We start from the raw sequence: 24,248 nt of genomic DNA, 5'->3' as shown, positions 1-24,248 counted from the left end.
GTATTCACACCCCGGTACTGACTGACCGCTTAGCCCCAATGCAGAGGGAGTGTTGGTCAGAACCGGGAGAGCGGTTACAGGGGCCACTCTGTATTCTCAGAGCGGTGACTGAACCTGCGGCACTCCCACCCCTATGACTGAAACCAAATGGTGGCAGAAAGAATAAAGTTCATTTTCTCCCCGCTGCAGGCAGGCGCCGGCTCTGTTAACCTGCAGATTAACCGCATATTTGCAGGTTAATAGCATTATTTCTGGTTACAGGTTCCCTTTAAGTTAACTGTCATGACAAGCAATGACGTTGCAATTTTTTGCAATTCATCTGATCACTGTTTATAACAATCGAGAGTTAATGCAAACAGATCCCATTGTGTGAGATCAGAGAACCATTCCTAACGTCCAAAGACTTTCCAAATCTAACAGCACTGGATCTGATTGTACCCTGGCTTTAAGACTGTTTTTAATTCATTCTCATGCTTCACCTTTTGATTTGCATACAGGAAATCAAAGCCCTGAAGTAAGTGATAGCTTAGAAGACAATGATGAACCCATGCCGATGCCGGAGGATCTTTCCACCAATGCAGCGTCTCAACAGACTGCTAAGACTGAGAAATCTATTGGTGAGATATTTATTATGCAATTTACAAAATAATAAAAAAGTTATTTATATGAAACAAAAATTGTCCACTTTATCTTTCTTTTATCATATGTGTTGAGTTTATGATTTAGTGAAAATTACTAATATATATAAATATTACAGGTTCTCCTCCTTCCTCAGAGACTGCACAGCTATCATTTTCTCAAAATGGCAGTCTATAGAGAAGTATGTGACTAGACCTGTCCATCATTCTCCTCCAATAGTAAAAACACAGCACATGGAAAAGGTATTTTTCACTTTGAGGATGCTCATGGACAGGTCTAGTCACATGCTCCTCCATCAGTGTGCCTATTCTAGAATAAGAGGGCTGTGCAGTGAGTGAAAAGGAGAAGAACTTGTAATACTTATATATTAGTGCCACAAAACTATGTCCTCAACATATATGTATATGTTAAAATCAAATTAAAGTGGTCAACCCCTTTAAGTTTAAATGCTCACCTGCCCATGGTAGATTATTTTTGAGATGGGCAGAATCATCCTCATACACAGCAAACTGTAAATCACTTTGTGTTCTAACACCTTTCTCTTATAGCCAGCATCTTGTGATACAGTTTGCACACCGTTGTTACACATAAGTATTGTGGACCCACTGAGCCATGGTACGGGCTTACCCTTGGAGGGGCATGGCTAAGTGGCCACCTGATTTTCGCTAGAGCTCCTGATGGAGTTAGGATTGAGCTGCAGTTGGACGCCAGCTACCATTCCAAAGGCAGTCTCTGGTACTGCGGCAACTGACCCCAAGGGTCAGGATCGCAGACATGGACTTGGAGTCAACGACAGGACGGGATACTGATGTAGGTTCAAACAGTGCTTATCCTGGAACACTTGACAGGACGGACACTCATACTGGTTCAGATTCTGATGGAGCGGCTGCAGGCTCACCTACTTCCAGAGTGGTTTAAGGCTCATGTACTACCAGAGTGGTGTTCTTTGGGCACCATTGATCCTGGTATTGGTTCTACAGTTGTCTTCCCTTGACCACTCTATGACGGAAGCAATAAACTTCACACTTTCTGCTTTAAAGATGCCCTGAACATTTCATCTTGTCATCACTCTTTGGCCTTTGCCAAAGTAGCGCAAATCTTTATGCTTGATAATTGTTCCTGCTTCCAACACATCAACTTCAGAGAACTGACTCTGCACATGCTGTCTAACGTGTACCACCACATATACCTTTGTAAAAAAAAATAAGCATTTTATTAACTTCTCTTCCAGTGGCTTATTATTATGTAAAGAAGGTAAAAACCGGTGCCACATGCGATAAATCCTTTAATTCCAAAATTAAAAATCACAACATGTCCCTAGGAGGGGAACAACTGGACGCGTTTCGAGGACACAGCCCCTTATTCGTCAGTATACAAATGAATTAAAAAACAACACACTTATAATAAAAACTGTGAACACCCCTAAACATGTATGATAGATTAGTATACAAATTAGGATATTAACTCCTACTTAGACAAGATTTGCGTGCAACGAATTCTCATAGAATGTTCAGATATAAACTTAGGAGAAAAACAAAAAAAAATTTTTATATCTGTAATAGATTTGACATATAAATGCACAGAAACAGAACATGCATATAATATTGTAAGTGCAAGCATATATGTATAATTTAATAAAAAAAACCATTAGATCTGATCTATAATTCATACCTTGCGGTATCCGTGCATTTAATTTCAATATCCATAATTTTTCTTTGTTATGGAGCATTTTTTCACAATTACCGCCACGATGGGGACGTGGTACTCTCTCTATGCCTCTAATATTTAATGTACTTATATTGCCCGCATGTACCTCCCTGAAATGTTTGGAGAGACCTGATAACCTGATGGATTTTGAGGCAGGATTTGCTCCTGTAATATGTTCTGATATTCTTGCTTTAAGCTAAGTGGTTTAAGGCTCATGTACTGCCGGAGTGGTGTTCTTTGGGCACCATTGATCCTGGTTTTGGTTCTACAGTTGTCTTCCCTTGACCACTCTATGATGGAAGCAATAAACTTCACACTTGCTGCTTTAAAGATGCCCTGAACGTTTCACCTTGTCATCACTCTTTGGCCTTTGCCAAAGTAGCGCAAATCTTTATGCTTGATAATTGTTCCTGCTTCCAACACATCAACTTCAGAGAACTGACTTTGCACATGCTGTCTAACATGTACCACCACATATACCTTTGTAAAAAAAATAAGCATTTTATTAACTTATCTTCCAGTGGCTTATTATTATGGTTCATTGGTGTATACTATGTAAATTTTTTGCAGCTAAATTGCTCCCTTAAAGGGTGATTTTCAAGTTGTGTCTTGAGCAGCACACAGCTGTCTCTTGAGCAGCACACAGCTCTGTAATCTCCTTACTTCCTTATTGCTTGAGAGATGGGCCCTCCTCTTTGAGTGACGATTCTGGTTTAGTAGCTCTGAAGATAGTTCACTCCACAACATTAATATTCCAACACCACGAAGGAAAAGTCTTGGAGAGATGGAAATTACAGGATAAACAGACATGTTAATCATATTCAGATGATGACAAAAATGGAAAAAAAATTCAAAACTTCTCGTTTATTCAGTATGAGCGCAACAAGCAGAAATACATGCATTTCCACACCTTGTCATGTTATCAATGAGGTTAATAATGGTTGTCTGAGAACTGTTCTGCCAAGCAGAATGCACGTGGGCAAATCATCAAGATCCAGTGCTGGCATCTCCCTATATTTTTGCCGAACAATGACTTCTCAAATGTTCTCAATGGCAGACAAGTCCAGAAACAATGCAGACAATGGTAGCACATTTGGGCCATGCAGGCTGATCACAGTAGCACAAGCAACATGCGGCCTGGCAATGTCGTATTGAAAAACATCTCCTGGGTCACTTTGGAGATATAGCCGTACCACAGGTCCACGAATGTTGCATTCTGTACTGCAAGTGAAATTGGATGTCACATAACTAGCCTAAAGCTTCAAACAGTGTCTACACAAACTATCAGTAGGCGTTTGCACAACATTCGGCTACAAGTCACACGTTCAGCTACAGATGTTCCATTGACCTTACATCTTCGCTCTCAAAGGCTATCATGAAGCAGAGCAAGATGGCAATGAGGGCTTTAATGTAGGTCTATTCTCTTCAGCGATGAGTCCCGCTTTTTTCTTGAATGCAGTGATAGCCAGAGATTTGTCTGGAGACCATGTGGGCAACACCACAAAAGAGACCTTTACGAGGAAACGTCACATTAGTCCTACTCATGAGATTATGGTGTGTGGTGACGTAATATATGGTAGTTGGACCCCTCTAGTCTTCATAAGAAGTACACTAATACCTCGACATTACATTGATTTGATCATGGAACCAGTCATTTAGCTATTTCTCTAAAGTGTCTTAGGAACCATTTGTCAGTATCTGGGACTTCATTGGTCCTCAATTGCAAATGGAGCAGACAGCAGCAGATCTTGATAATTTACATGCCCAAATGCATTCAGCATGGCAGAACATTCCTCAGAAAGCCATTGATAACCTCTTTGATAGTACGGAAACGCATGTAAATGCAAGTTGTTTTGAAAATGTTGTTTTTATTTTCTCATCATATGCATTTGATTAACATGTGTATCAATCCTGTTATTTCCATAACTCCATGAATTTTCCTTCTTGGTGTTGCAATTTCAATGTTGAGGAGTGCATATCCTGGGGTTAACCCTGGTGATCATTAGTTATCCTTGCACCAGATGGTGTTGGAAACTCTCATAACCTATGACTTTTCTACATGTTTGGAGTTTAAAGATTTTTTTCTACCTACCTTGATGTAGTATGGAAATATTATTTGTTATGTAATACCCTTTTGTGTCATGCTCTGGAAACAGGGTGTCTTGTAGTTCTCACCTCACTGTGGCACAATACCTTCACCCAAATTTTGCAGACAGCGCTCCAGGAACTCAGGAGAGTCTTTCTCTTCTGCCAAGGCTCAACCCAGGAAATCTTGGCCCTAGTTTAGTACACACTCACAAGTGATGAGATTAACATAACTTTACAGGTCTATTTTTAGAGGGTTAAATGGCAAATTAGAAAAAGAACACGGATTGAAAGATAAACATAGAGAACATATGAATTGTTAAAAAGCACAAAATGCAAAACAAATGCACCTTTTAAGAAGTATAACAAGTAGCAAATGGGATATATGTCAGTCCTTTTTCTTAAAAGCCTATTCTTGTGTCTCATAATTGATGATGGTGATGACACAATCACTGCAAGCAACATCAAGCACACATCTAACTAATGCTCACATTTTTATGGCGATCTTTGCTGCATTTACCGTAGTTGATATCTGGAATGTTAGCAAGAGATAAAGCTTTTGCCTCCTACAAAGCATGAAATTTGCTTGTGATCCAGTTTTGAGTTTCCCATACAACTAAGCATATTGAATTGTGCAGTCATGGTATTCCAAACACAGGATTGTCGTGTTTGTTAGATTTTCATTCAGTTCTTCCAGTAACATAGCTACCATGCTAGACCTGACTCCATTTGAGGAATGAATGGCTTTATAGTATGCCAACTTCATGCTTCATCTCTTGAGTAGATGTATGAGCTGTGTAGCTGGAATTGAGCTTCTACTTTAGTCTTATGTGTAATAGATGTGTTTTTAATGATGGAGAGATGCAATACCAAACTTCTATTTTCCTTGATTTTAGATATCTTGAATTACAACATAGAATAAGGTGCTATTAGGTAAAACTTTACATACAACTGGAGAAAATGGGGTAACATGAGTATTTAAGCATTTAATCATATTTAATCTGCTAATATAATTAAAAAAACTACATATATAATTTATAAAAATATAAGTATGCTTTCAGAGTAGAAATACTTTTTTTTCTTTATTATGAATTAGTAAGTTACTAGCAGAAGTAGACTTATGCTGTTTTTGATATGGTAACTAGAGGAAGTCTGTGTCTCCTGGCTACATCTATTTTGTGATGACAAACTCCAGAGTTATCTAAGAAGTATTTTTGCTGTGACAAAACAAGAAACATACTAAGAAAAATCTTTTTCTTTGGGATAGAAGATTTATCTTCCATTATGAGATAAGCACAGTTAATTTTGTAACGCAAATATAGGGTACACGTCACAAAAGGGATCAAAAAAGCGGCATTGTACATAAACTCATGATCACCTTTGTTTTGTAAAATATGCTTGTTTTGTCTAGAAGTGTTATCTACAGTGGGGAAAATAAGTATTTGATACACTGCCGATTTTACAAGTTTTCCCACTTACAAAGAATGGAGAGGTCTGTAACTTTTATCGTAGTTATACTTCAACTGTAAGAGACAGAATCTAAGAGTAAAAACCAGAAAATCACATTGTATGATTTTTAAATAATTAAATTGCATTTTATTGCTTGAAATACCGTATTTTTCGGACTATAAGACGCATCGGCCCATAAGACGCACCTAGGTTTTAGAGGAGGATAATAAAATAAAAAAATGAAGCAAAAAATGTGGTCATGATGCACTGTTAAGGGGGCGGGGGTCTGTTGCTGACACTGTTATAGGGGTAATGTCCCCCAATTCTGTTAATATCTGTTATGCACACGCCCGGGCTAGAGCGGCGTGTGCATGTGATTGGTAGTGATTCCACTGGACCGTGCCGGAGAGTGAATGCCTGGAGGGGCGTGACTAAGTATTCACCCGATCCGACCAGGGTCGCACGACGGCATACGACGCCAGTGCACCAAGGAGGAACCGAGCAGAGGGACCAGGTGCTACTCCAGGACAGACCCCGGACACGGCTGTTGACCCACACAGGGAAATACAGGAACAGACTGGTATGCAGGCAGGCGGGTATGCAGGCAGGCGGGTATGCAGGCAGGCGGGTATGCAGGCAGGCGGGTATGCAGGCAGGCGGGTAAAGGCAAGCACAGCTAGAGTGCAGACGGGGAGGCACTAGCAGGTAGGAACACAGGCGGGATAGAACCCAGTACACACCGGGACTCAGGAACAATACAGGCAGGATAGGGCCCAGTACACACTGGGACTCAGGAACAATACAGGCAGGATAGGGCCCAGTACACACTGGGACTCAGGAACAATACAGGCAGGATAGGGTACAGGCAGGGCAGGACAGGACTGCCGGAGCAGCGGGCAGAAGCAGGGCAGGACAGGACTGCAGGAGCAGCGGGCAGAAGCAGGGCAGGACAGGACTGCCGGAGCAGCGGGCAGAAGCAGGGCAGGACAGGACTGCCGGAGCAGCAGGCAGAAGCAGGGCAGGACAGGACTGCCGGAGCAGCAGGCAGAAGCAGGGCAGGACAGGACTCTGTTCACACGGAACAGACAGGAAGGGAAAGACAGAGCCAGACACCCACAGGGTACTTGCAGTGAAGTAGCGAGTGGACCAAAAACTCACAAACGGGAGTACAGAGACAACAAGCAGGAGTTAGGTACGAGTACAGACTCTGCAGGAAAAGGAAGGGAATGGACATAGACAAAACAGGTAAAGGATAGGAGAGAGTTCAGACTGGAACTGAGTGTACGGGGAAGACCGACACTGCAGCGGGATACAGGAGCGGGTCTGGGAATACTGCCCCCAGAGAGGCGGGACGAACAGGCAAGGAGCGTGTTAAGGCAGGACAGACAAGATACACAGAAAGGACTCAGTTCAGACACGGGAACTAATACCGCAAAGCAGGAGACATACAGGACTCAGTTCAGACACGGGAACTAATACCGCAAAGCAGGAGACATACAGGACACAGTTCAGACACGGGAGCTGATACCACAAAGCAGGAGACATACAGGACTAAGTTCAGACAGGCCTGGAAATACAGCCTCCAGGAAAGGCAGACAAGGAAACAAAGACGGGACCTGGCACCTTCAGAGTGCAAACACACACTGAAGGAAAACACTATGCTCAGACCGGGATAGAAGGGAGCTGCTGAGCTATATACCAAGTGTCAGACAGCAATAGGCCGAGGACGCACAAGGGGCGTGACCCACAGCAGGTACAAAGAGCAGGAAGTGATCGGGCGCCGCCCTTAAGCAGCAGAGACAGACACAAACAGACAGCATGGAGGGAAGCCAGAGAGACATTCTGGACAGGAGATCAAGTGCGCTCTCTTGCACAGTGGGAGATGGACCACCATGCAAGGACGCCGCCAGGTATGTTACAATATCCCTTATCCTTCCTATTATACGTGGCCCCCATCCCCATATGTATGGCACCCCTCATCCCCATCCTGGCATGCATGGCACCCCTCATCCCCATCCTGGTATGCTTGGCACCCCCTGATCCCCATCCTGGTATGCTAGGCACCCCTCAACCCCATCCTGGTATGCTTGGCACCCCCTGATCCCCATCCTGGTATGCTTGGCACCCCCTCATCCCCATCCTGGTATGCTTGGCACCCCCTGATCCCCATCCTGGTATGCTTGGCTCCCCCTGATCCCCATCCTGGTATGCATGGCACCCCCTGATACCCATCCCGGTATGCATGGCACCCCCTGATACCCATCCCGGCATGCATGGCACCCCCTGATACCCATCCCGGCATGCATGGCACCCTCTGATCCCCATCCTGGTACGCAGGGCACCCCCTGATAGCCATCCTGGTACGCAGGGCACCCCCTGATAGCCATCCTGGTACGCAGGGCACCCCCTGATAGCCATCCTGGTACGCAGGGCACCCCCTGATAGCCATCCTGGTACGCAGGGCACCCCCTGATAGCCATCCTGGTACGCAGGGCACCCCCTGATAGCCATCCTGGTACGCAGGGCACCCCCTGATAGCCATCCTGGTACGCAGGGCACCCCCTGATAGCCATCCTGGTACGCAGGGCACCCCCTGATAGCCATCCTGGTACGCAGGGCACCCCCTGATAGCCATCCTGGTATGCAGGGCACCCCCTGATAGCCATCCTGGCATGCATGGCACCCCCTGATCCCCATCCTGGTATGCAGGGCACCCCCTGATCCCCATCCTGGTATGCAGGGCACCCCCTGATAGCCATCCTGGTATGCAGGGCACCCCCTGATAGCCATCCTGGTATGCAGGGCACCCCCTGATCCCCATCCTGGTATGCATGGCACCCTCTGATCCCCATCCTGGCATGCATGGCACCCCCTGATCCCCATCCTGGTATGCAAGGCACCCCCTGATCCCCATCCTGGTATGCATGGCACCCCTGATCCCCATCCTGGTATGCATGGCACCTCTGATCCCCATCCTGGTATGCATGGCACCCCCTGATCCCCATCCTAGTATGCATGGCACCCCTGATCCCCATCCTAGTTTGCATGGCACCCCTGATCCCCATCCTGGTATGCATGGCACCTCTGATCCCCATCCTGGTATGCATGGCACCCCCTGATCCCCATCCTAGTATGCATGGCACCCCCTGATCACCATCCTGGTTTGCATGGCACCCACTGATCCCCATCCTGGTATGCAAGGCACCCACTGATCTCCATCCCGGTATGCAAGCCACCCCCTGATCCCCATCTTGGTATGGAAGGCATCCCCTGATCCCACCCTAGTAATGCATGGCCCCCCTGATCCCCATCCTGGTATGCAAGGCACCCCCTGATTCCCATCCTGGTAATGCATGGCCCCCTTGATCACCATCCTGGTAATGCATGGCCCCCTTGATCACCATCCTGGTAATGCATGGCCCCCCTGATACCCATCCTGGTAATGCATGGCACCCCTGAACCCAATCCTGGTAATGCATGGCCCCCCCCTGATCACCATCACACTGCGCACACAAAAATAATCAGTTATACTCACCTCCTCTCTCCTTCAGCGCTGGGTCCCACTCTGTTGCCAGCACAGTGCAGTGCTGTGCCAGAATAGTCACTGCTCCCCACGCCAGGACACTGTGCGTGTGGAGCAGTGATTATTCACTCTCTTCAATAGCGCTCACATTGTAGCCGCAGCGCGGATCCTGCTGCCGCTCTGCGGTCAATGTTCCCGCTATTAAAGACCATGAATATTCACTGCAACCCATGGGAGTGGGTTGTAGTGAATATTCATGGACTTTAATAGCGGGCACACTGACCGCCGAGCACAGCAGGAGCTGCACTGCGGGTACAGTGTGCGCACTATTAAGGAAAATGAATATTCATTGCTCTCCACACCCATGGGCTTGGGGAGCAGTGAATATTCATTTTCTTTAGCAGCGGGCACAGCATAAGCTGCAGCAGACAGCTGTTGCCTCCTGTGACCCGCTCTTCCCCACACCACCCACAGTATATAGTATATACTATGGCTAGTATTCGGACTGTAAGACGCACCCCTCACTTTCCTCCAAAATTTTGGAGGAAAAAAGTGCGTCTTATGGTCCGAAAAATCTGGTAAGTATTTGATACAATAGAAAAACAGACGTTTCCTATAGTTTGTGACTAGGTTTGCACTCACTGCAGCAGGGATTTTGGCCCACTCCTCCATACAGATCTTCTCCAGATCTTTCAGGTTTCGGGGCTGTCTCTGGTCACCATTGAGTTTCAGCTGCCTCCAAAGATTTCTATTGGGTTCAAGTCTGGAGATTGGCTAGGCTATTATCGCCTATGGGGCTGTTCACATGTCCGTTCTTTTTTGCAGACCATCACAGAGACATGTCTGTTTTTTACTGACATCACATATGAAAAGTACTAATACTAGTCTATAGTTCCATGAAAAATTTGTATGGCACACAGATAGCATTAGTGGCAGTCCGGGTTCTGTCTACATTAACCATTGTAAGGATAGGAGGAGCTTTGTAATTTATTTATTTAGCCTGGTGTGAAAAACACTGACACACTTATGGTAAAAATTGATACAAGTATCAAACACTGATGAAACTTGGATTCAAAACGCTGATATACATATATATATATACACATATGTATGAATGAGGTCTTAGGGAATAGTCACATGTCACAATGGTCACGTCACGTGTTTGCCATGCTTTTTGCCCAGAAACTTTGCTTACAGAGATGTACCTCAGGCCTCAATGGGGTTTCCCCTTTCAAGCTCCTGTATGGCAGATAAGTCCGGGGGCCCCATGGTCTTGTAAGGGAATCCTGGGAAGGGAAACTAAACACCCCTGAAGTGTCCGTCATCGAGTATGTCATGCAGCTCTGTGACAAAATGCAGTCAATGACGTGGCTTATGCATGAGAATATGGTGCAGGCCCAGGACAGCCAACAGCTGTGATGCAACTGGAACGCCCGTGAGCTGGTGTACGAAGTGGGTCAGAAGGTGTGGGTCCTAGTCCCAATGACCCAGCACAAGCTGCAGGCAGCCTGTGAAGGTGAAAACCTTGTCCCAGATGCAGGAGATATTCCGGCCCTACACCTTCACTGGTGTACCAGGAAAGACGCAAATAGCCATCGGCCAATTGGACATAAAGAGTCACCCCCCCCCCCAGTCCGGTAACCTGCATACCGTGTCTCCCTATAAGTGCAAAACGATATCAAAAGGGAGATAAGTGAAATGCTATGCATGGAGGTGATCCATAAGTGCGTTTGGCCTAGGTGCCTTGCTCAACCAAATAAACGGGGAGGGGGAAGAGCATCTGGTGATGTTCCTCAGCAGCAAACTCTTACCCTGGAAAGTGGCCTAAGCCACTGTGGAGAAGGACTATCTCGCAATAGCGTGGGTCCTGTGGAAAGTACCTACCTATACGGGCGCAACTTCACCATAGTGACTGATCACAACCCTCTCAGCTAGCTGCATCGGGTGGCCGGCGACAATGATAAACTGTTGTGGTGGAGCTTTGCTCTACAGCAGTTCAATTTTACCATTCAGCACAAGAAGGCTAGTGAGCATGGCAATGCTGACGGGCTGTCCTGCCAGGGGGATGTCGGGGAGATGGGCTTGGGAAATGATCTGTTAATCGTATCCAATACCATCTCTATATTTAGGGAGGTGTCATATAAATAATTGAAAATCTATAAGCCATCTCATGGCTATCATAGTGAATACTGAAGCAAGGCTAGCACTTTATTAACCTTTATATAACCTTAACTGTGGCTGAGGCCCTCTAATCCCCTCCTCTGCAAACAAGTAATTAAAGTTGGGAATAGGGGCGGGGGTCACAGATTTATGGCCCTTGCCTGCCAGTGTCACAAAACTGGCAGGAAAACTATTGTACATTAACCCCTTTACAACCCAAGGTGGTTTGCATGTTAATGACCAGGACAATTTTTACAATTCTGACCACTGTCACTTTATGAGGTAATTACTCTGGAACACTTCAACAGATCCCCCTGATTCTGAGATTGTTTTTTCGTGACATATTGTACTTCATGACTGTGGTAAAATTTCTGCGATATCACTTGCGTTTATTTGTGAAAAAAATGGAAATTTGGCGAAAATTTAGCAATTTTCAAAATTTTAAATTTTTATCCCCTTAAATTAGAGAGATATGTCACACAAAATGGTTAATAAACAACATTTCCCACATGTCTACTTTACATCAGCACAATTTTGGAACCAAATTTTTTTTTTATTAGGGAGCTATAAGGGTTAAAAGTTGACCAGCGATTTCTCATTTTTCCAACAAAATTTACAAAACCATTTTTTTAGGGACCACATCATATTTGAAGTGACTTTGAGGGGTCTTTATGACAGAAAATACCCAAAAGTGACACCATTCTAAAAACTGCACCCCTCAAGGTGCTCAAAACCACATTCAAGAGCTTTATTAACCCTTCAGGTGCTTCACAGGAATTTTTGGAATGTGGAAGAAAAAAATTAACATTTAACTTTTTCACAAAAATGTTACTTTAGACCCAAGTTTTTTATTTTCGCAGGGGTAACAGGAAAAAATGGACCCCAAAATTTGTTGTGCAATTTCCCCTGGGCACGCAGATACCCCATATGTGGGGAAAAAAACATTGTTTGGGCGCACCTCAGGGTTCGGATGGGAAGGAGCGCCATTTGACTTTTTGAATGTAAAATTTGCTTGAATAATTAGCAGACGCCATTTTGCTTTTGGAGAGCCCCTGATATACCTAAACAGTGGAAACCCCCCACAAGTGACACCATTTTTGAAACTAGACCCCTCAGGGAACTTATCTAGATGTGTGGTGAGCACCTTGAACCCCCAAGTCCTTTACAGAAGTTTATAACATGGAGCCGTGAAAATAAAAAAATCAAACTTTTTCCACAAAAATGATGTTTTAGCCCCAATTTTTTTATTTTCACAAGGGTAAGAGGAGAAAATGGACCCCAAAAACTTTTGTGCAATTTCTCCTGAGTACGCCAATACCCTATATGTGGGGAAAATACAGTGTTTGGGCGCACGGCAGAGTTCAGAAGGGAAGGAGCACTGTGTGACTTTTTGAACGCAAAATCGGCTGGAATCGAGAGCGGACGCCATGTCGCGTTTGGAGAGACCCTTATGTGCCTAAATAGTGGAAACCCCCAACAAGTGACCCCATTTTGGAAACTACACCCCTCAAGGATTTTATCAAGGGGTATAGTGAACATTTTGAACCCAGAGGTACGACACAGAATTTGATAACATTAGGTCATTATATTGAATAAGTTGTCATTAGTCTTGAGCGCAAGTGCTAACTACTTGAGTTTGCATCGGGTACTCAGGTATGCACCATGTATCGTGGGTGCTCGAGTCCCCGCCCGCATGTTTCACGGTTATTAGACACCCAAAAAAAACATGCGGGGATCACTCATGCATGGCAGGCAATCCCCGCAAGGTTTTTTTAGCCGCGAAGCATATGGGGGGGAGATTCGAGCATGTCACTCGAGCACCCTCGATACTCAATGCATACCCGAGCACCCGATGCAAACTCAAGTAGCGAGCACTTGCGCTCAACACTAGTTGCCATATCGTCATCTTTTTTACTTTTGAAAAAAAAAACAACCCTAACACCAACCCCAGCCCTAGCGTTTATTTTTGACGCCGTTCCTAGTGCAGTATAAGTGATTAGACGACTTTATTCTTCGGGTCGGTGCGACTACAGAGATACCAGAATCATATCGAGTTTTTATGATTGACAGTAGTGTTGAGCGAGTATGTTCTGTTAACCCTTTCGCCGAGTATGCTCAGGCGAGCACCGAGTATTTACAGCTGCTCGGTGTTATGTTTAAATCACTCCCGTGTGCATGATTTGCGACTGTTTAACAGCTTTATTACATGTGAGGAATGATTGTTTCTTTTGCATTCCTCACATGTAATAAAGCTGTCAAACAGTCGCAATTCATGCACACGGGAGTGATTTAAACATAACACCGAGCAGCTGTAACTACTCGGTGCTCGCCCGAACATACTCGGCGAAAGGGTTAACAGAACATACTCTCTCAACACTAATTGACAGCTGTCACACACTAAAAGACACATATTTTGTAAAATCTAGTTTTTGCATTGCCATATTTTGAGAGCTATAATTTTTCCATATTTTGGCCGACAGAGTCATGTTATGGCTTGTTTTTTGCGGGATGAGTTGACGTTTTTATTGGTGCCATTTTCAGGCATGTGCCATTTTTTGATCGCTTTCTATTCCGGTTTTTGGGAGGCAGAATAAACAAAAACCAACAATTCAGGAATTGTTTTTTTTTTGTTTTTTTTATTCTGCCCGCGTGTGGTAAAATTGATAAGGTAGCTTTTTTCTTCGGGTCAGTACGTTTACAGCGGTACCACATTTATATCGTTTTTCTATGATTTGGCGCATTTACACAATAAAAGCTATTTTATAGAAAAAATTATTTTTTTGCATCAATTTATTCTGAGAGCTATAACTTTTTTATTTTTCAGCTGATGGAGCTGTATGGTGGCTTATTTTTTGCGGGACTAGATGACGTTTTCAGCGGTACCATTTTTATTTATATTTGTCTTTTTGATCACGTGTTATTCCATTTTTTGTTTGGCGGTATGATGATAAAGCATTGTTTTTTGCTTCGTTTTTTATTTTATTTTTTTACCGTGCTCACTAAAGGGGTTAACTAGTGGGACAATTTTATAGGTCAGGTCGTTCCGGATGCGGCGATACCAAATATGTGTATTTTTATTGTTTGTTTGATTTTTTTGTCATAATAATATTTATTGATGGGTACATTATACTCTATTTTTATTTTTAGTGGATTATTTTTTTTTTTTTAATATTTTTGCAATTTTTTTTTTTCACTTTCTGACAGTTTTTTTATTTGTGTACTTTGTCCCACTATTGGACTTTCACTTTTTTTATTCTGATTGCCTGCATAGCATAGGGATGGAGCACCATCCCTGTGCCATGCAGGCTGTCAGCACTGCACAGTGAGAAGATAGTTTGGTCATGTACTGCGCATGACCAAAAAATCTTCCTGCTGTCTGGTGACCCTGATGTTGCAATGACGACAACGGGTCGTCATGGCAACATCCGGGAAGCCGCGGCACACAGCGCTGGAGGCCGGAAGAGGAGGTGAGTATACTGATCACCTCCCCTTAGCCACCGAAATGCTGCGATCGACTTCAATCGCAGCATTGCGGGGATTAATGTGCGGGAGCGGTGCGGGACCGCTCCCTGCACATTGTCACAGCTGACACCCGGTACTATCAGCTGACACCCGGCGGCGATATCGCGCGCGCACACAAGACTACCTCTTGAAGCTCCTCAAGAGAATGCCAAGAGTGTGCAAAGCAGTCATCAAAGCAAAAGGTGGCTACTTTGAAGAACCTAGAATATAAGACATATTTTCAGTTGTTTCACACTTTTTTGTTAAGTATATAATTCCACATGTGTTAATTCATAGTTTTGATGCCTTCATTGTGAATGTACAATTTTCATAGTCATGAAAATACAGAAAAATCTTTAAATGAGAAGGTGTGTTCAAACTTTTGGTCTGTACTGTAATATACAGTTATATGAAAAAGTTTGGGCACCCCTATTAATCTTAAGCTTATTGTTTTATAAAAATTGGTGTATTTGCAACAGATTTTTCAGTTTGATATATGTAATAACTGTTGGACACAGTAATGTTTCTGCCTTGAAATGAGGTTTATTGTACTAACAGAAAATGTGCGATCTGCATTCAAACAAAATTTGACAGGTGCATAAGTATGGGCACCTCACCAGAAAAGTGACATTAATATTTAGTAGATCCTCCTTTTACAAAAATAACAGCCTCTAGTCGCTTCCTGTAGCTTTTAATGAGTTCCTGGATCCTGGATGAAGGTATTTTTGACCATTCCTCTTTACAAAACAATTCCAGTTCAGTTAAGTTTGATGGTCGCCAAGCATGGACAGCCCTCTTCCAATTATCCCACAGATGTTCAATGATATTCAGGTCTGGGGACTGGGATGGCCATTCCAGAACATTGTAATTGTTCCTCTGCATGAATGCCTGAGTAGATTTGGAGCGGTGTTTTGGATCATTGTCTTGCTGAAAGAACCATCCCCTGCGTAACTTCAACTTTATCACTGATTCTTGAACATTATTGTCAAGAATCTGCTGATACTGAGTGGAATCCATGCGTCCCTCAACTTTAACAAGATTCCCGGTGCCGGCATTGGCCACACAGCCCCAAAGCATGATGGAACCTCCACCAAATTTTACTGTGGGTAGCAAGTGTTTTTCTTGGAATGCTGTGTTTTTTTGCCGCCATGCATAACGCCTTTTTGTATGACCAAACAACTCAATCTTGGTTTCATCAGTCCACAGGACCTTCTTCCAAAAAGAAATTGGCTTCTCCAAATATGCTTTTGCATACCTCAGCCGACTCTGTTTGTGGCGTGCTTGCAGAAATGGCTTCTTTCGCATCACTCTCCCATACAGCTTCTCCTTGTGCAAAGTGCGTTGTATAGTTGACCGATGCACAGTGACACCATCTGCAGCAAGTTGATGCTGCAGCTCTCTGGAGGTGGTCTGAGGATTGTCCTTGACTGATCTCACCATTCTTCTTCTCTGCCTTTCTGATGTTTTTCTTAGCCTGCCACTTCTGGCCTTAACAAGAACTGTCCCTGTGTTCTTCCATTTCCTTACTATGTTCCTCACAGTGGAAACTGACAGGTTAAATCTCTGAGACAGCTTTTTGTATCCTTCCCCTGAACAAATATGTTGAATAATCTTTGTTTTCAGATCATTTGACAGTTGTTTTGAGGAGCCCATGATGCCACTCTTCAGAGGAGATTCAAACAGGAGAACAACTTGCAAGTGGCCACTTTAAGTAGCTTTTCTTATGATTGCATACACCTGGCTATGAAGTTCAAAGCTCAATGAGGTTACAAAACCAAAAAAAGTGCTTTAGTAAGTCAGTAAAAAGTAGGTAGGAGTATTTAAAACAAGAAAATGATAAGGGTGCCCATACTTATGCACCTGTCAAATTTTGTTTGAATGCAGACTTCACATTTTCTGTTAGTACAATAAACCTCATTTCAATGCAGAAACATTACTGTGTCCAACAGTTATTACATATATCAAACTGAAATAGCTGTTGCAAAAACACCAATTTTTATAAAACATTAAGCTTAAGATTAATAGGGGTGCCCAAACTTTTTCATATAACTTTTTCACGACGGCTAACGACGCCTGTGCACAAGGGAGGAACCGAACAGAAGGACCAGGTGCGACTCCTGGTCAGACCCCGGACACGGCTGTTGACCCACGCCAGGGAATACAGGAACAGGCAGGTTAGAGCACAGGCTGGGTAGGGTCCAGTACAGACTAGGAGACGGGTTCAGAGCCGCAGATGCGGTAATCAAGCAGAGTAAAGCGAAACCGCAGGTGCGGTGAACAAGACTGAGCAGAGCAAAACCGCAGATGCGGTGGACAAGGCAGAGCAGAGCGAAACCGCATGTGCGGTGGACAGGGCTGAGCAGAGCGAAACCGCATATGCGATGGACAGGGCTGAGCAGAGCGAAACCGCAGATGCGGTGGACAAGGCAGAGCAGAGCGAAACCGCAAGTGCGGTGGACAAGGCTGAGCAGAGCGAAACCTCAGATGCGGTGGACAAGGCTGAGCAGAGCAAAACCGCAGATGCGGTGGACAAGGCTGAGCAGAGCGAAACCGCAAGTGCGGTGGACAGGGCTGAGCAGAGCGAAACCGCAGATGCGGTGGACAAGGCTGAGCAGAGCGAAACCGCAGATGCGGTGGACAAGGCTGAGCAGAGCGAAACCGCAGGTGCGGTGGACAAGGCTGAGCAGAGCGAAACCGCAAGTGCGGTAGACAAAGCAGAGCAGAGCGGGCAGAAACCGCCAGAGCGGTAAGTAAAGCAGAGCAGAGATAAACCGCCAAAGCGGTGAGCAAAGACAGAGCAGAGGAGACAGGGCTCTGTTCACATGGAACAGACTGGAAGGGAAAGGCAGAACCAGATACACACAAGGTACTTGCAAAGAAGTAGCGAGTGGACTCCAAACTCACAAACAGAAGTACAGCGACAATGAGTAGGAGTTAGGTGCAGGTTCAGACTCTGCAGAAAAAGAGAGGAAACGGACAGAGACAAAACAGGTAACAGGTTAGGAGACAGTTCAGACAGGAACTGTACTGCAACGAATTACAGGAACGAGCCTAGGTATAGCCAAGAGTTGGTTCAGACACTGCAGCAAAAGGGAGGAAACGGACCTAGAAACAAAACAAGTAACAGATTAAGAGACCGTTCAGACAGGAACTGTTACTGCAGCGAAATACAGGAACAAGCCTGGGTATACGGCCCCCAGAGGCAGAAACGAACAGGCTAGGAGCGTGTTCAGACAGGCCTGGGAATACAGCCTCCAGGAAGGCGGACAGGCAGGGAAAAACAGAACAGGACCTGGCACATTCAGAGTCAAGGAGCACACTGAATGTTAAAGTTGCTCAGGCATCAGCTTCCAGGTGAAGCTGGTTTAAATATCCAGTGACAGAAAGCAATAGGCTGAGGACGCATTAGGGGTGTGCCCATAGCAGCTACAAGAAGCAGGAAGTAACCGGGCCGCCGCCCTAAGCAGTCAGAACAGAGACAAACAAACAGCATGAATAGAAGCCAGGCTAGCAGACTGGACTGAAGATCAAGTTTGCGATCTTGCATAGTGAGAGATGGTGCACCATGCAAGCCTGCCACCAGATATGTTACACAGAAGAGTGTTATTGCCTGACATACAGGTAACAGCAGTGGAATCTGCGTGATCTCTCTGGCTGATATACTTGACAATATACAAATAAATGTTTTGTTTTTTTCTTCTCCCGCAAAACCTCTAAGTTTTCTCTCCACCAGTACACAGGTGATAGTTTACAGGCTGCGGCAGTGATGTAATGACTACTAAGTATATCACTGCGGCAACCAATCATTGAGCCTAGGAGCCCTGCTGATGTGGACAACATAGGCCACATGGCTCAGTGACTGGGTGCAGCGGTGATATGCTCTGTAGTCATGACTTCACTGCTGCAACTTGTAAACAATCACCACCAGTGCAGCTTTTGAGAGAAAACATAAAGGGGTTCTAAAGAAAAAAAAATGTATCGTCACCCCAGCTTCTTGAAAGTAGAGGCAGAGGCTCTGCTGCATGATGTCACATCTACAATCTACTGTCAATAAAGATAAGACAATTAAGGTAAAGAAAAGAGGAGCAGAGGCTTGCAAGTGCACTGGTGGCGTATCCGTGCACTTGTAGTCTATTTCTCTTCGTCGTTTTTTCCCATGGGTGCTAACCACACTTTTTGATTGACGGTGGAGATCAGAGGTGTTGTCATGTAGCAGAACCTCTGCCTCCACTGTCAGTAAAGAAACTGGGAGAACTGCTGTTGGGGAGAGCCGAAGAGAAGCCAAGGACTGCAAGTGCAATAATATGCTGACCAGTGCACTGGCGAGCCTAATGTGCATATGAATAAAGAAAAATTTCAGAACGAAGTACTAGAGGTTTATAAAATATACATCATTGGACATATTTCACCTTGCCCTGTCCTGTGCTACCCCCAGTTTTCTGAAGTCATTTTTACTAACAAGTTATTTTTAAATAAAGTGACTCTAAAAAATAACTGAAATAAAATGAATGCTTTAAAAACTTAAATTACCCATAAATATGTTAAAGGCCTAGCACCAATGGCAGTATCCTGATCCTGATATTTATTGTGACTGTACAGTCATGGCCAAAAGTATTGAGAATGAGACAAATAGTAATTTTTCCAAAGTTTACTGCTTCATTTTTTGTTGGCAATTTGCATATACTCCTGAATGTCAAAGAGTGATCAGCTTAACAGCAATTACTGTACTTGCAAAGTCAATATTTGCCCAGAAACTGAACTTTAACCCCCAAAACGCATTTCAACATCATTGCAGTCCTGCCTTAAAAGGAGCAGCTAACATCGTTTTAGTGATTGATCCATTAACACAGGTGTGGGTGTTGATGAGGACAGGGCTGGCGATCAATCAGTCATGATTAAGTAAGAATGACATCACTGGACACTTTAAAAGGAGGCTGGTTCTTGGTATCATTGTTTCTCTTCAGTTAACCATGGTTATCTCTAAAGAAACACGTGCAGCCATCATTGCACTGCACAAAAATGGCCTAACAGGGAAGAGTATCGCAGCTACAAAGATTGCACCTCAGTCAAGTATCTATCGCATCATCAAGAACTTCAAGGAGAGAGCTTCCATTGTTGTCAAAAAGGCTCCAGGGCGCCCAAGAAAGACCAGCAAGCGCCAGGACCGTATCTTAAAACTGTTTCAGCTGCGGGATCGGACTACCAGCAGTGCCGAGCTTGCTCAGGAATGGCAGCAGGCTGGTGTGAGTGCTTCTGCACGCACTGTGAGGCGGAGACTCTTTGAGCAAGGGCTGGTTTCAAGGAGGGCAGCAAAGAAGCCACTTCTCTCCAGAAAAAACATCAGGGATCGACTGATATTCTGCAAAAGGTACAGGGAGTGGACTGCTGAGGACTGGGGCAAAGTCATTTTCTCTGATGAATCCCCTTTTCGATTGTTTGGGACATCTGGAAAACAGCATATTCGGAGAAGAAGAGGTGAGCGCTACCACCAGTCTTGTCTCATGCCAACTGTAAAGCATCCTGAAACCATTCATGTGTGGGGTTGCTTCTCAGCCAAGGGAATCGGCTCACTCACAGTCTTGCCTAAAAACACAGCCATGAATAAAGAATGGTACCAGAATGTCCTCCAAGAGCAACTTCTCCCAACCGTCCAAGAGCAGTTTGGTGCCCAACAATGCCTTTTCCAGCATGATGGAGCACCTTGCGATAAAGCAAAGGTGATAACTAAATGGCTCATGGAACAAAACATAGAGATTTTGGGTCCATGGCCTGGAAACTCCCCAGATCTTAATCCCATTGAGAACTTGTGGTCAATCATCAAGAGACGGGTGGACAAAGAAAAACAACAAATTCTGGCAAAATGGAAGCATTGATTATGCAAGAATGGACTGCTATCAGTCAGGATTTGGTCCAAAAGTTGATTGAGAGCATGCCAGGGAGAATTACAGAGGTCTTGAAGAAGAAGGGGCAACACTGCAAATATTGACTTGCTGCATTAACTCATTCTAACTGTCAATATAACCTATTGGTACTCATAATATGATTGCAATTATATTTCTGTATGTGATATAAACATCAGACAAACACTAATAAAAACCAGAGGCCAGCAGATCATGTGAAAATATAATTTTGGTGTCATTCTCAAAACTTTTGGCCATGGCTGTAGTAAAGTTTAGCTGGTGTCACCATCTAGTCATACCGTTCAATCCTTTTACCCAACTTTAGAGATACAACAGTTGCCGACAGCATTGGATTTACACTGATATGAACTGTAAGCAAAGCTACACAGCAACATTTTGTTATTCATCAAGGAAGATTACAGGATAATCACAACCACCATGCTTTATCAGCGTTTATAAGAAGCACGGTTGTGGGTGATCTTGCAACCTTTGCAGAAAAAGATAGAGATATATTTTTCAACTGTACAAGGTACCTTGGAGATTTTAAGGTTCCCAGTGGAGATTTTACTACTTCACGCACCTAAAATATGTTGTCATATAACCATATGCATATGTTTTGTGCTGAACTCATGGTAGATGTGTAGACTTCACATAAAAGTGCTCCAGAAATTTTCATGCATTTCAATCCCCAGAACTAACGACAATGCCTGGGTATTAATTATAAGCTAATTTACTGGGAAAAAAACATTGATCGCTAAAGAGTGTTCAGCAGAACTTGCTTCTTTTCTGATAATACACATTTAGGCTGTGTGCCCACTATGCGTTTTTTTAAGCGTTTCCGCAGCGGCAATTACGCTGCAGAAACGCTTAAAAAATGCTTGGTAGAAGGTCTGCCATGTTCCCCAATGATAATCCGCATAGGCTGTGCACATGCTGTGGAGATTTCCGCTGCGGATTATCATTGCAGAAAAATACGCAGCACTACCAATTATTTTGGGGAAGCGCGGCGTTTTTGCCGCCATTGACTTGCATTGGAACGCATGGAATCCGCATCACTGTATCTGTACATGCGGATATCATGCGTTTCAATGTGCGGATGGTACCCGGGTTTGGAGAAGAGGAGACTCTCCTCCGGACCCGGGTACCATAGTACCTGTATAAAAAAGAATAAAATAAAAAAATAAATATTATACTTACCTTCTGATGGCCCCCGGTGTCCTTGTCTTGGCTTGCGGGCAACTCGCGGTGGACTCAAGGACCTGCGGTGACGTCATTTAGTCATGTGACGGGTCACGCGACCGCTGATGTCGGCAGGTCCTTTAGTCTACCGCGAGCTGCCGGCAAGCCAAGACAAGGACACCGGGGGCCATCAGAAGGTAAGTATAATATTTATTTTTTACCATTCTTTTGGTCACACTATATAAATCCATGCCGTCTGCATGGATTTATATAGTGTGACCAAGTTGTCAAGCACTTTCCAAGTGACGCTAAAATTGCTTAGAAAGCGCTTGTCAACCCGCATGCGGAAATACATGTGAAGAACGCTTCACATCCGCTTGTCCCTGGCAGGAAAAAACGCATGTACAATCCGCCTGCTTTTTTTTCTGCCAGGGAGATGCAGAAACGCTCAGGAAAAATCCGGAGCATTTCTGCATCGTGGGCACATAGCCTTACATTAATATTTATTAATCTCACGTGCCTCTAGAATGACTGGTATTTTTAGACACCTAACTTTTCACATGAACTAGGTACACTTTGTGAAATTTGAACTGGAACGGACGTAGAGGAAGTTGCTCCAGTGCCTTTGTGGCAGCTGACTTCTTCTGGCCCCCATAAAGCAGGAGATAAGGCTCATTTCTCAAGGTTTTAAAAGGAACTAAGTTTCATGAAGACCACAAAATATCAGTATCATACTCTCAGCATACTTACATTAATGGATTTTCTAGGATGCCATATATTTCCATCTAAAGAGCACAAGACCAGGCATAATTCCTATGGAATAAAAAGTGTTAAAATTCAGTGCAGTGAAGACATCATGGAAAGTGTATCAGCTGTCATTACCACAACATGCATGAAAATTGTAGCCTATTTACATATACCGTATATTCCGGCGTATAAGACGACCTGGTGTATAAGACGACCCCCCTACTTTCCTGTTAAAATATAGAGTTTAGGATATATTCACCGTATAAGACTACCCCTTTTCCAACGCATACCAAACACCGGTAAAAATTAAAAAAAAACAGATTTGAATATAACATGGTCCTTTTTTAATTTAAATTCTTATGACATGCAGGTATATAGCAGGAAAACTGTCACTCATAAACATATTAAAATAGGGGGGACCCCACGTCCTTTTTTGGGGGGGTCCCCCATTCTAATAGCTAGTAAAGGCTAGGTATTCAGCTGGGGGCTGATATTAGTAGCCTGGGAAGCTCCGTGGGTATTACCCCCTTCCCAGACTTCAAACATCTGCCCCAGCCGTCTGCTTAACCTCCGCTAGAGACTATAATGATGGTGGATCCCACGCCAATTTTCTTTTTAAAAAATCCTTTATTTTAACACTAAATGACAATTGAGGGGTTAATAAAGATGCAGTCCCTAAATTATTATTAATTTTGTAATTAATTTTTCCCAAAAATGTTGACGTGGGCTTCGCCATATTTTTGTGTCCAGCCAGGTACAGCAGGCAGAAACGGGCTGCCCCCAACCACCAGCTGCCTATTTGTACCTGGCCGGACACAACAATATAGGGAAGCCCTTTTTTTTTTTTAATTATTTCATGAAATAATTTAAAAAAAAAAGACGTGGGGCTTCGCCCTATTTTTGTGTCCAGCCAGGTACAACTAGGCAGCTGGGGGCTGGAATCTGCAGCGCAGGGAGGCCCAAGCTTTCTGGCCCCCCCCCGCTGCAAATTGCAGTCCGCAGCCACCCCGGAAAATGGCGCGTTCATAGAAGCGCCATCTTCTGGCGCTGTACCCAACTCATCCAGGGCCCTGGTGCGGTGGCTCACTGGGTAATAAAGGGGTTAAGGCCAGCTTGGCATTATCAGCTGGCCCTAAGCCCGAAATTCATGGGGTCACGCCAATATTAGACATGACCGCCATGAATTTCTAGTAAAGTAATTAAAAAAAACACAAACACCCAGAATAAAGTCCTTTAATTGAAATAAAGACACAATCCTTTATTGTTCTAAATTAAACCATACTTACCATCACGCCCATTCCAGCTGAAGCCAACGATCTCCTGCAATAAAAGTAAAATAATAAAGCAACCTCATCCTT

The 24,248-nt window shown here is 44.2% G+C and overlaps 1 protein-coding gene across 5 annotated transcripts in view; it reads left to right on the top strand.

The window, feature by feature from the left end:
* IKZF1 (IKAROS family zinc finger 1) overlaps positions 1-24,248 on the top strand; it is a 256,897-nt gene that overhangs the window by 97,274 nt on the left and 135,375 nt on the right. For all 5 annotated transcript variants that reach the window (XM_073678339.1, XM_073678338.1, XM_073678341.1 and 2 more), the window contains one exon: positions 498-617. In XM_073678339.1, the coding sequence (XP_073534440.1) occupies positions 498-617 (120 nt within the window). The remainder of the gene's footprint in view (positions 1-497; positions 618-24,248) is intronic.

The sequence above is a fragment of the Phyllobates terribilis genome, unplaced genomic scaffold (assembly GCF_046119375.1).
Source record: "Phyllobates terribilis strain yellow unplaced genomic scaffold, ASM4611937v1 Scaffold_4__5_contigs__length_816908805, whole genome shotgun sequence".
In the NCBI taxonomy this organism is placed as follows: Eukaryota; Metazoa; Chordata; class Amphibia; order Anura; family Dendrobatidae; genus Phyllobates; species Phyllobates terribilis.
Note: the sequence above shows the minus strand (reverse complement) of the source record. Positions and strands in the feature narration are given on the sequence as shown.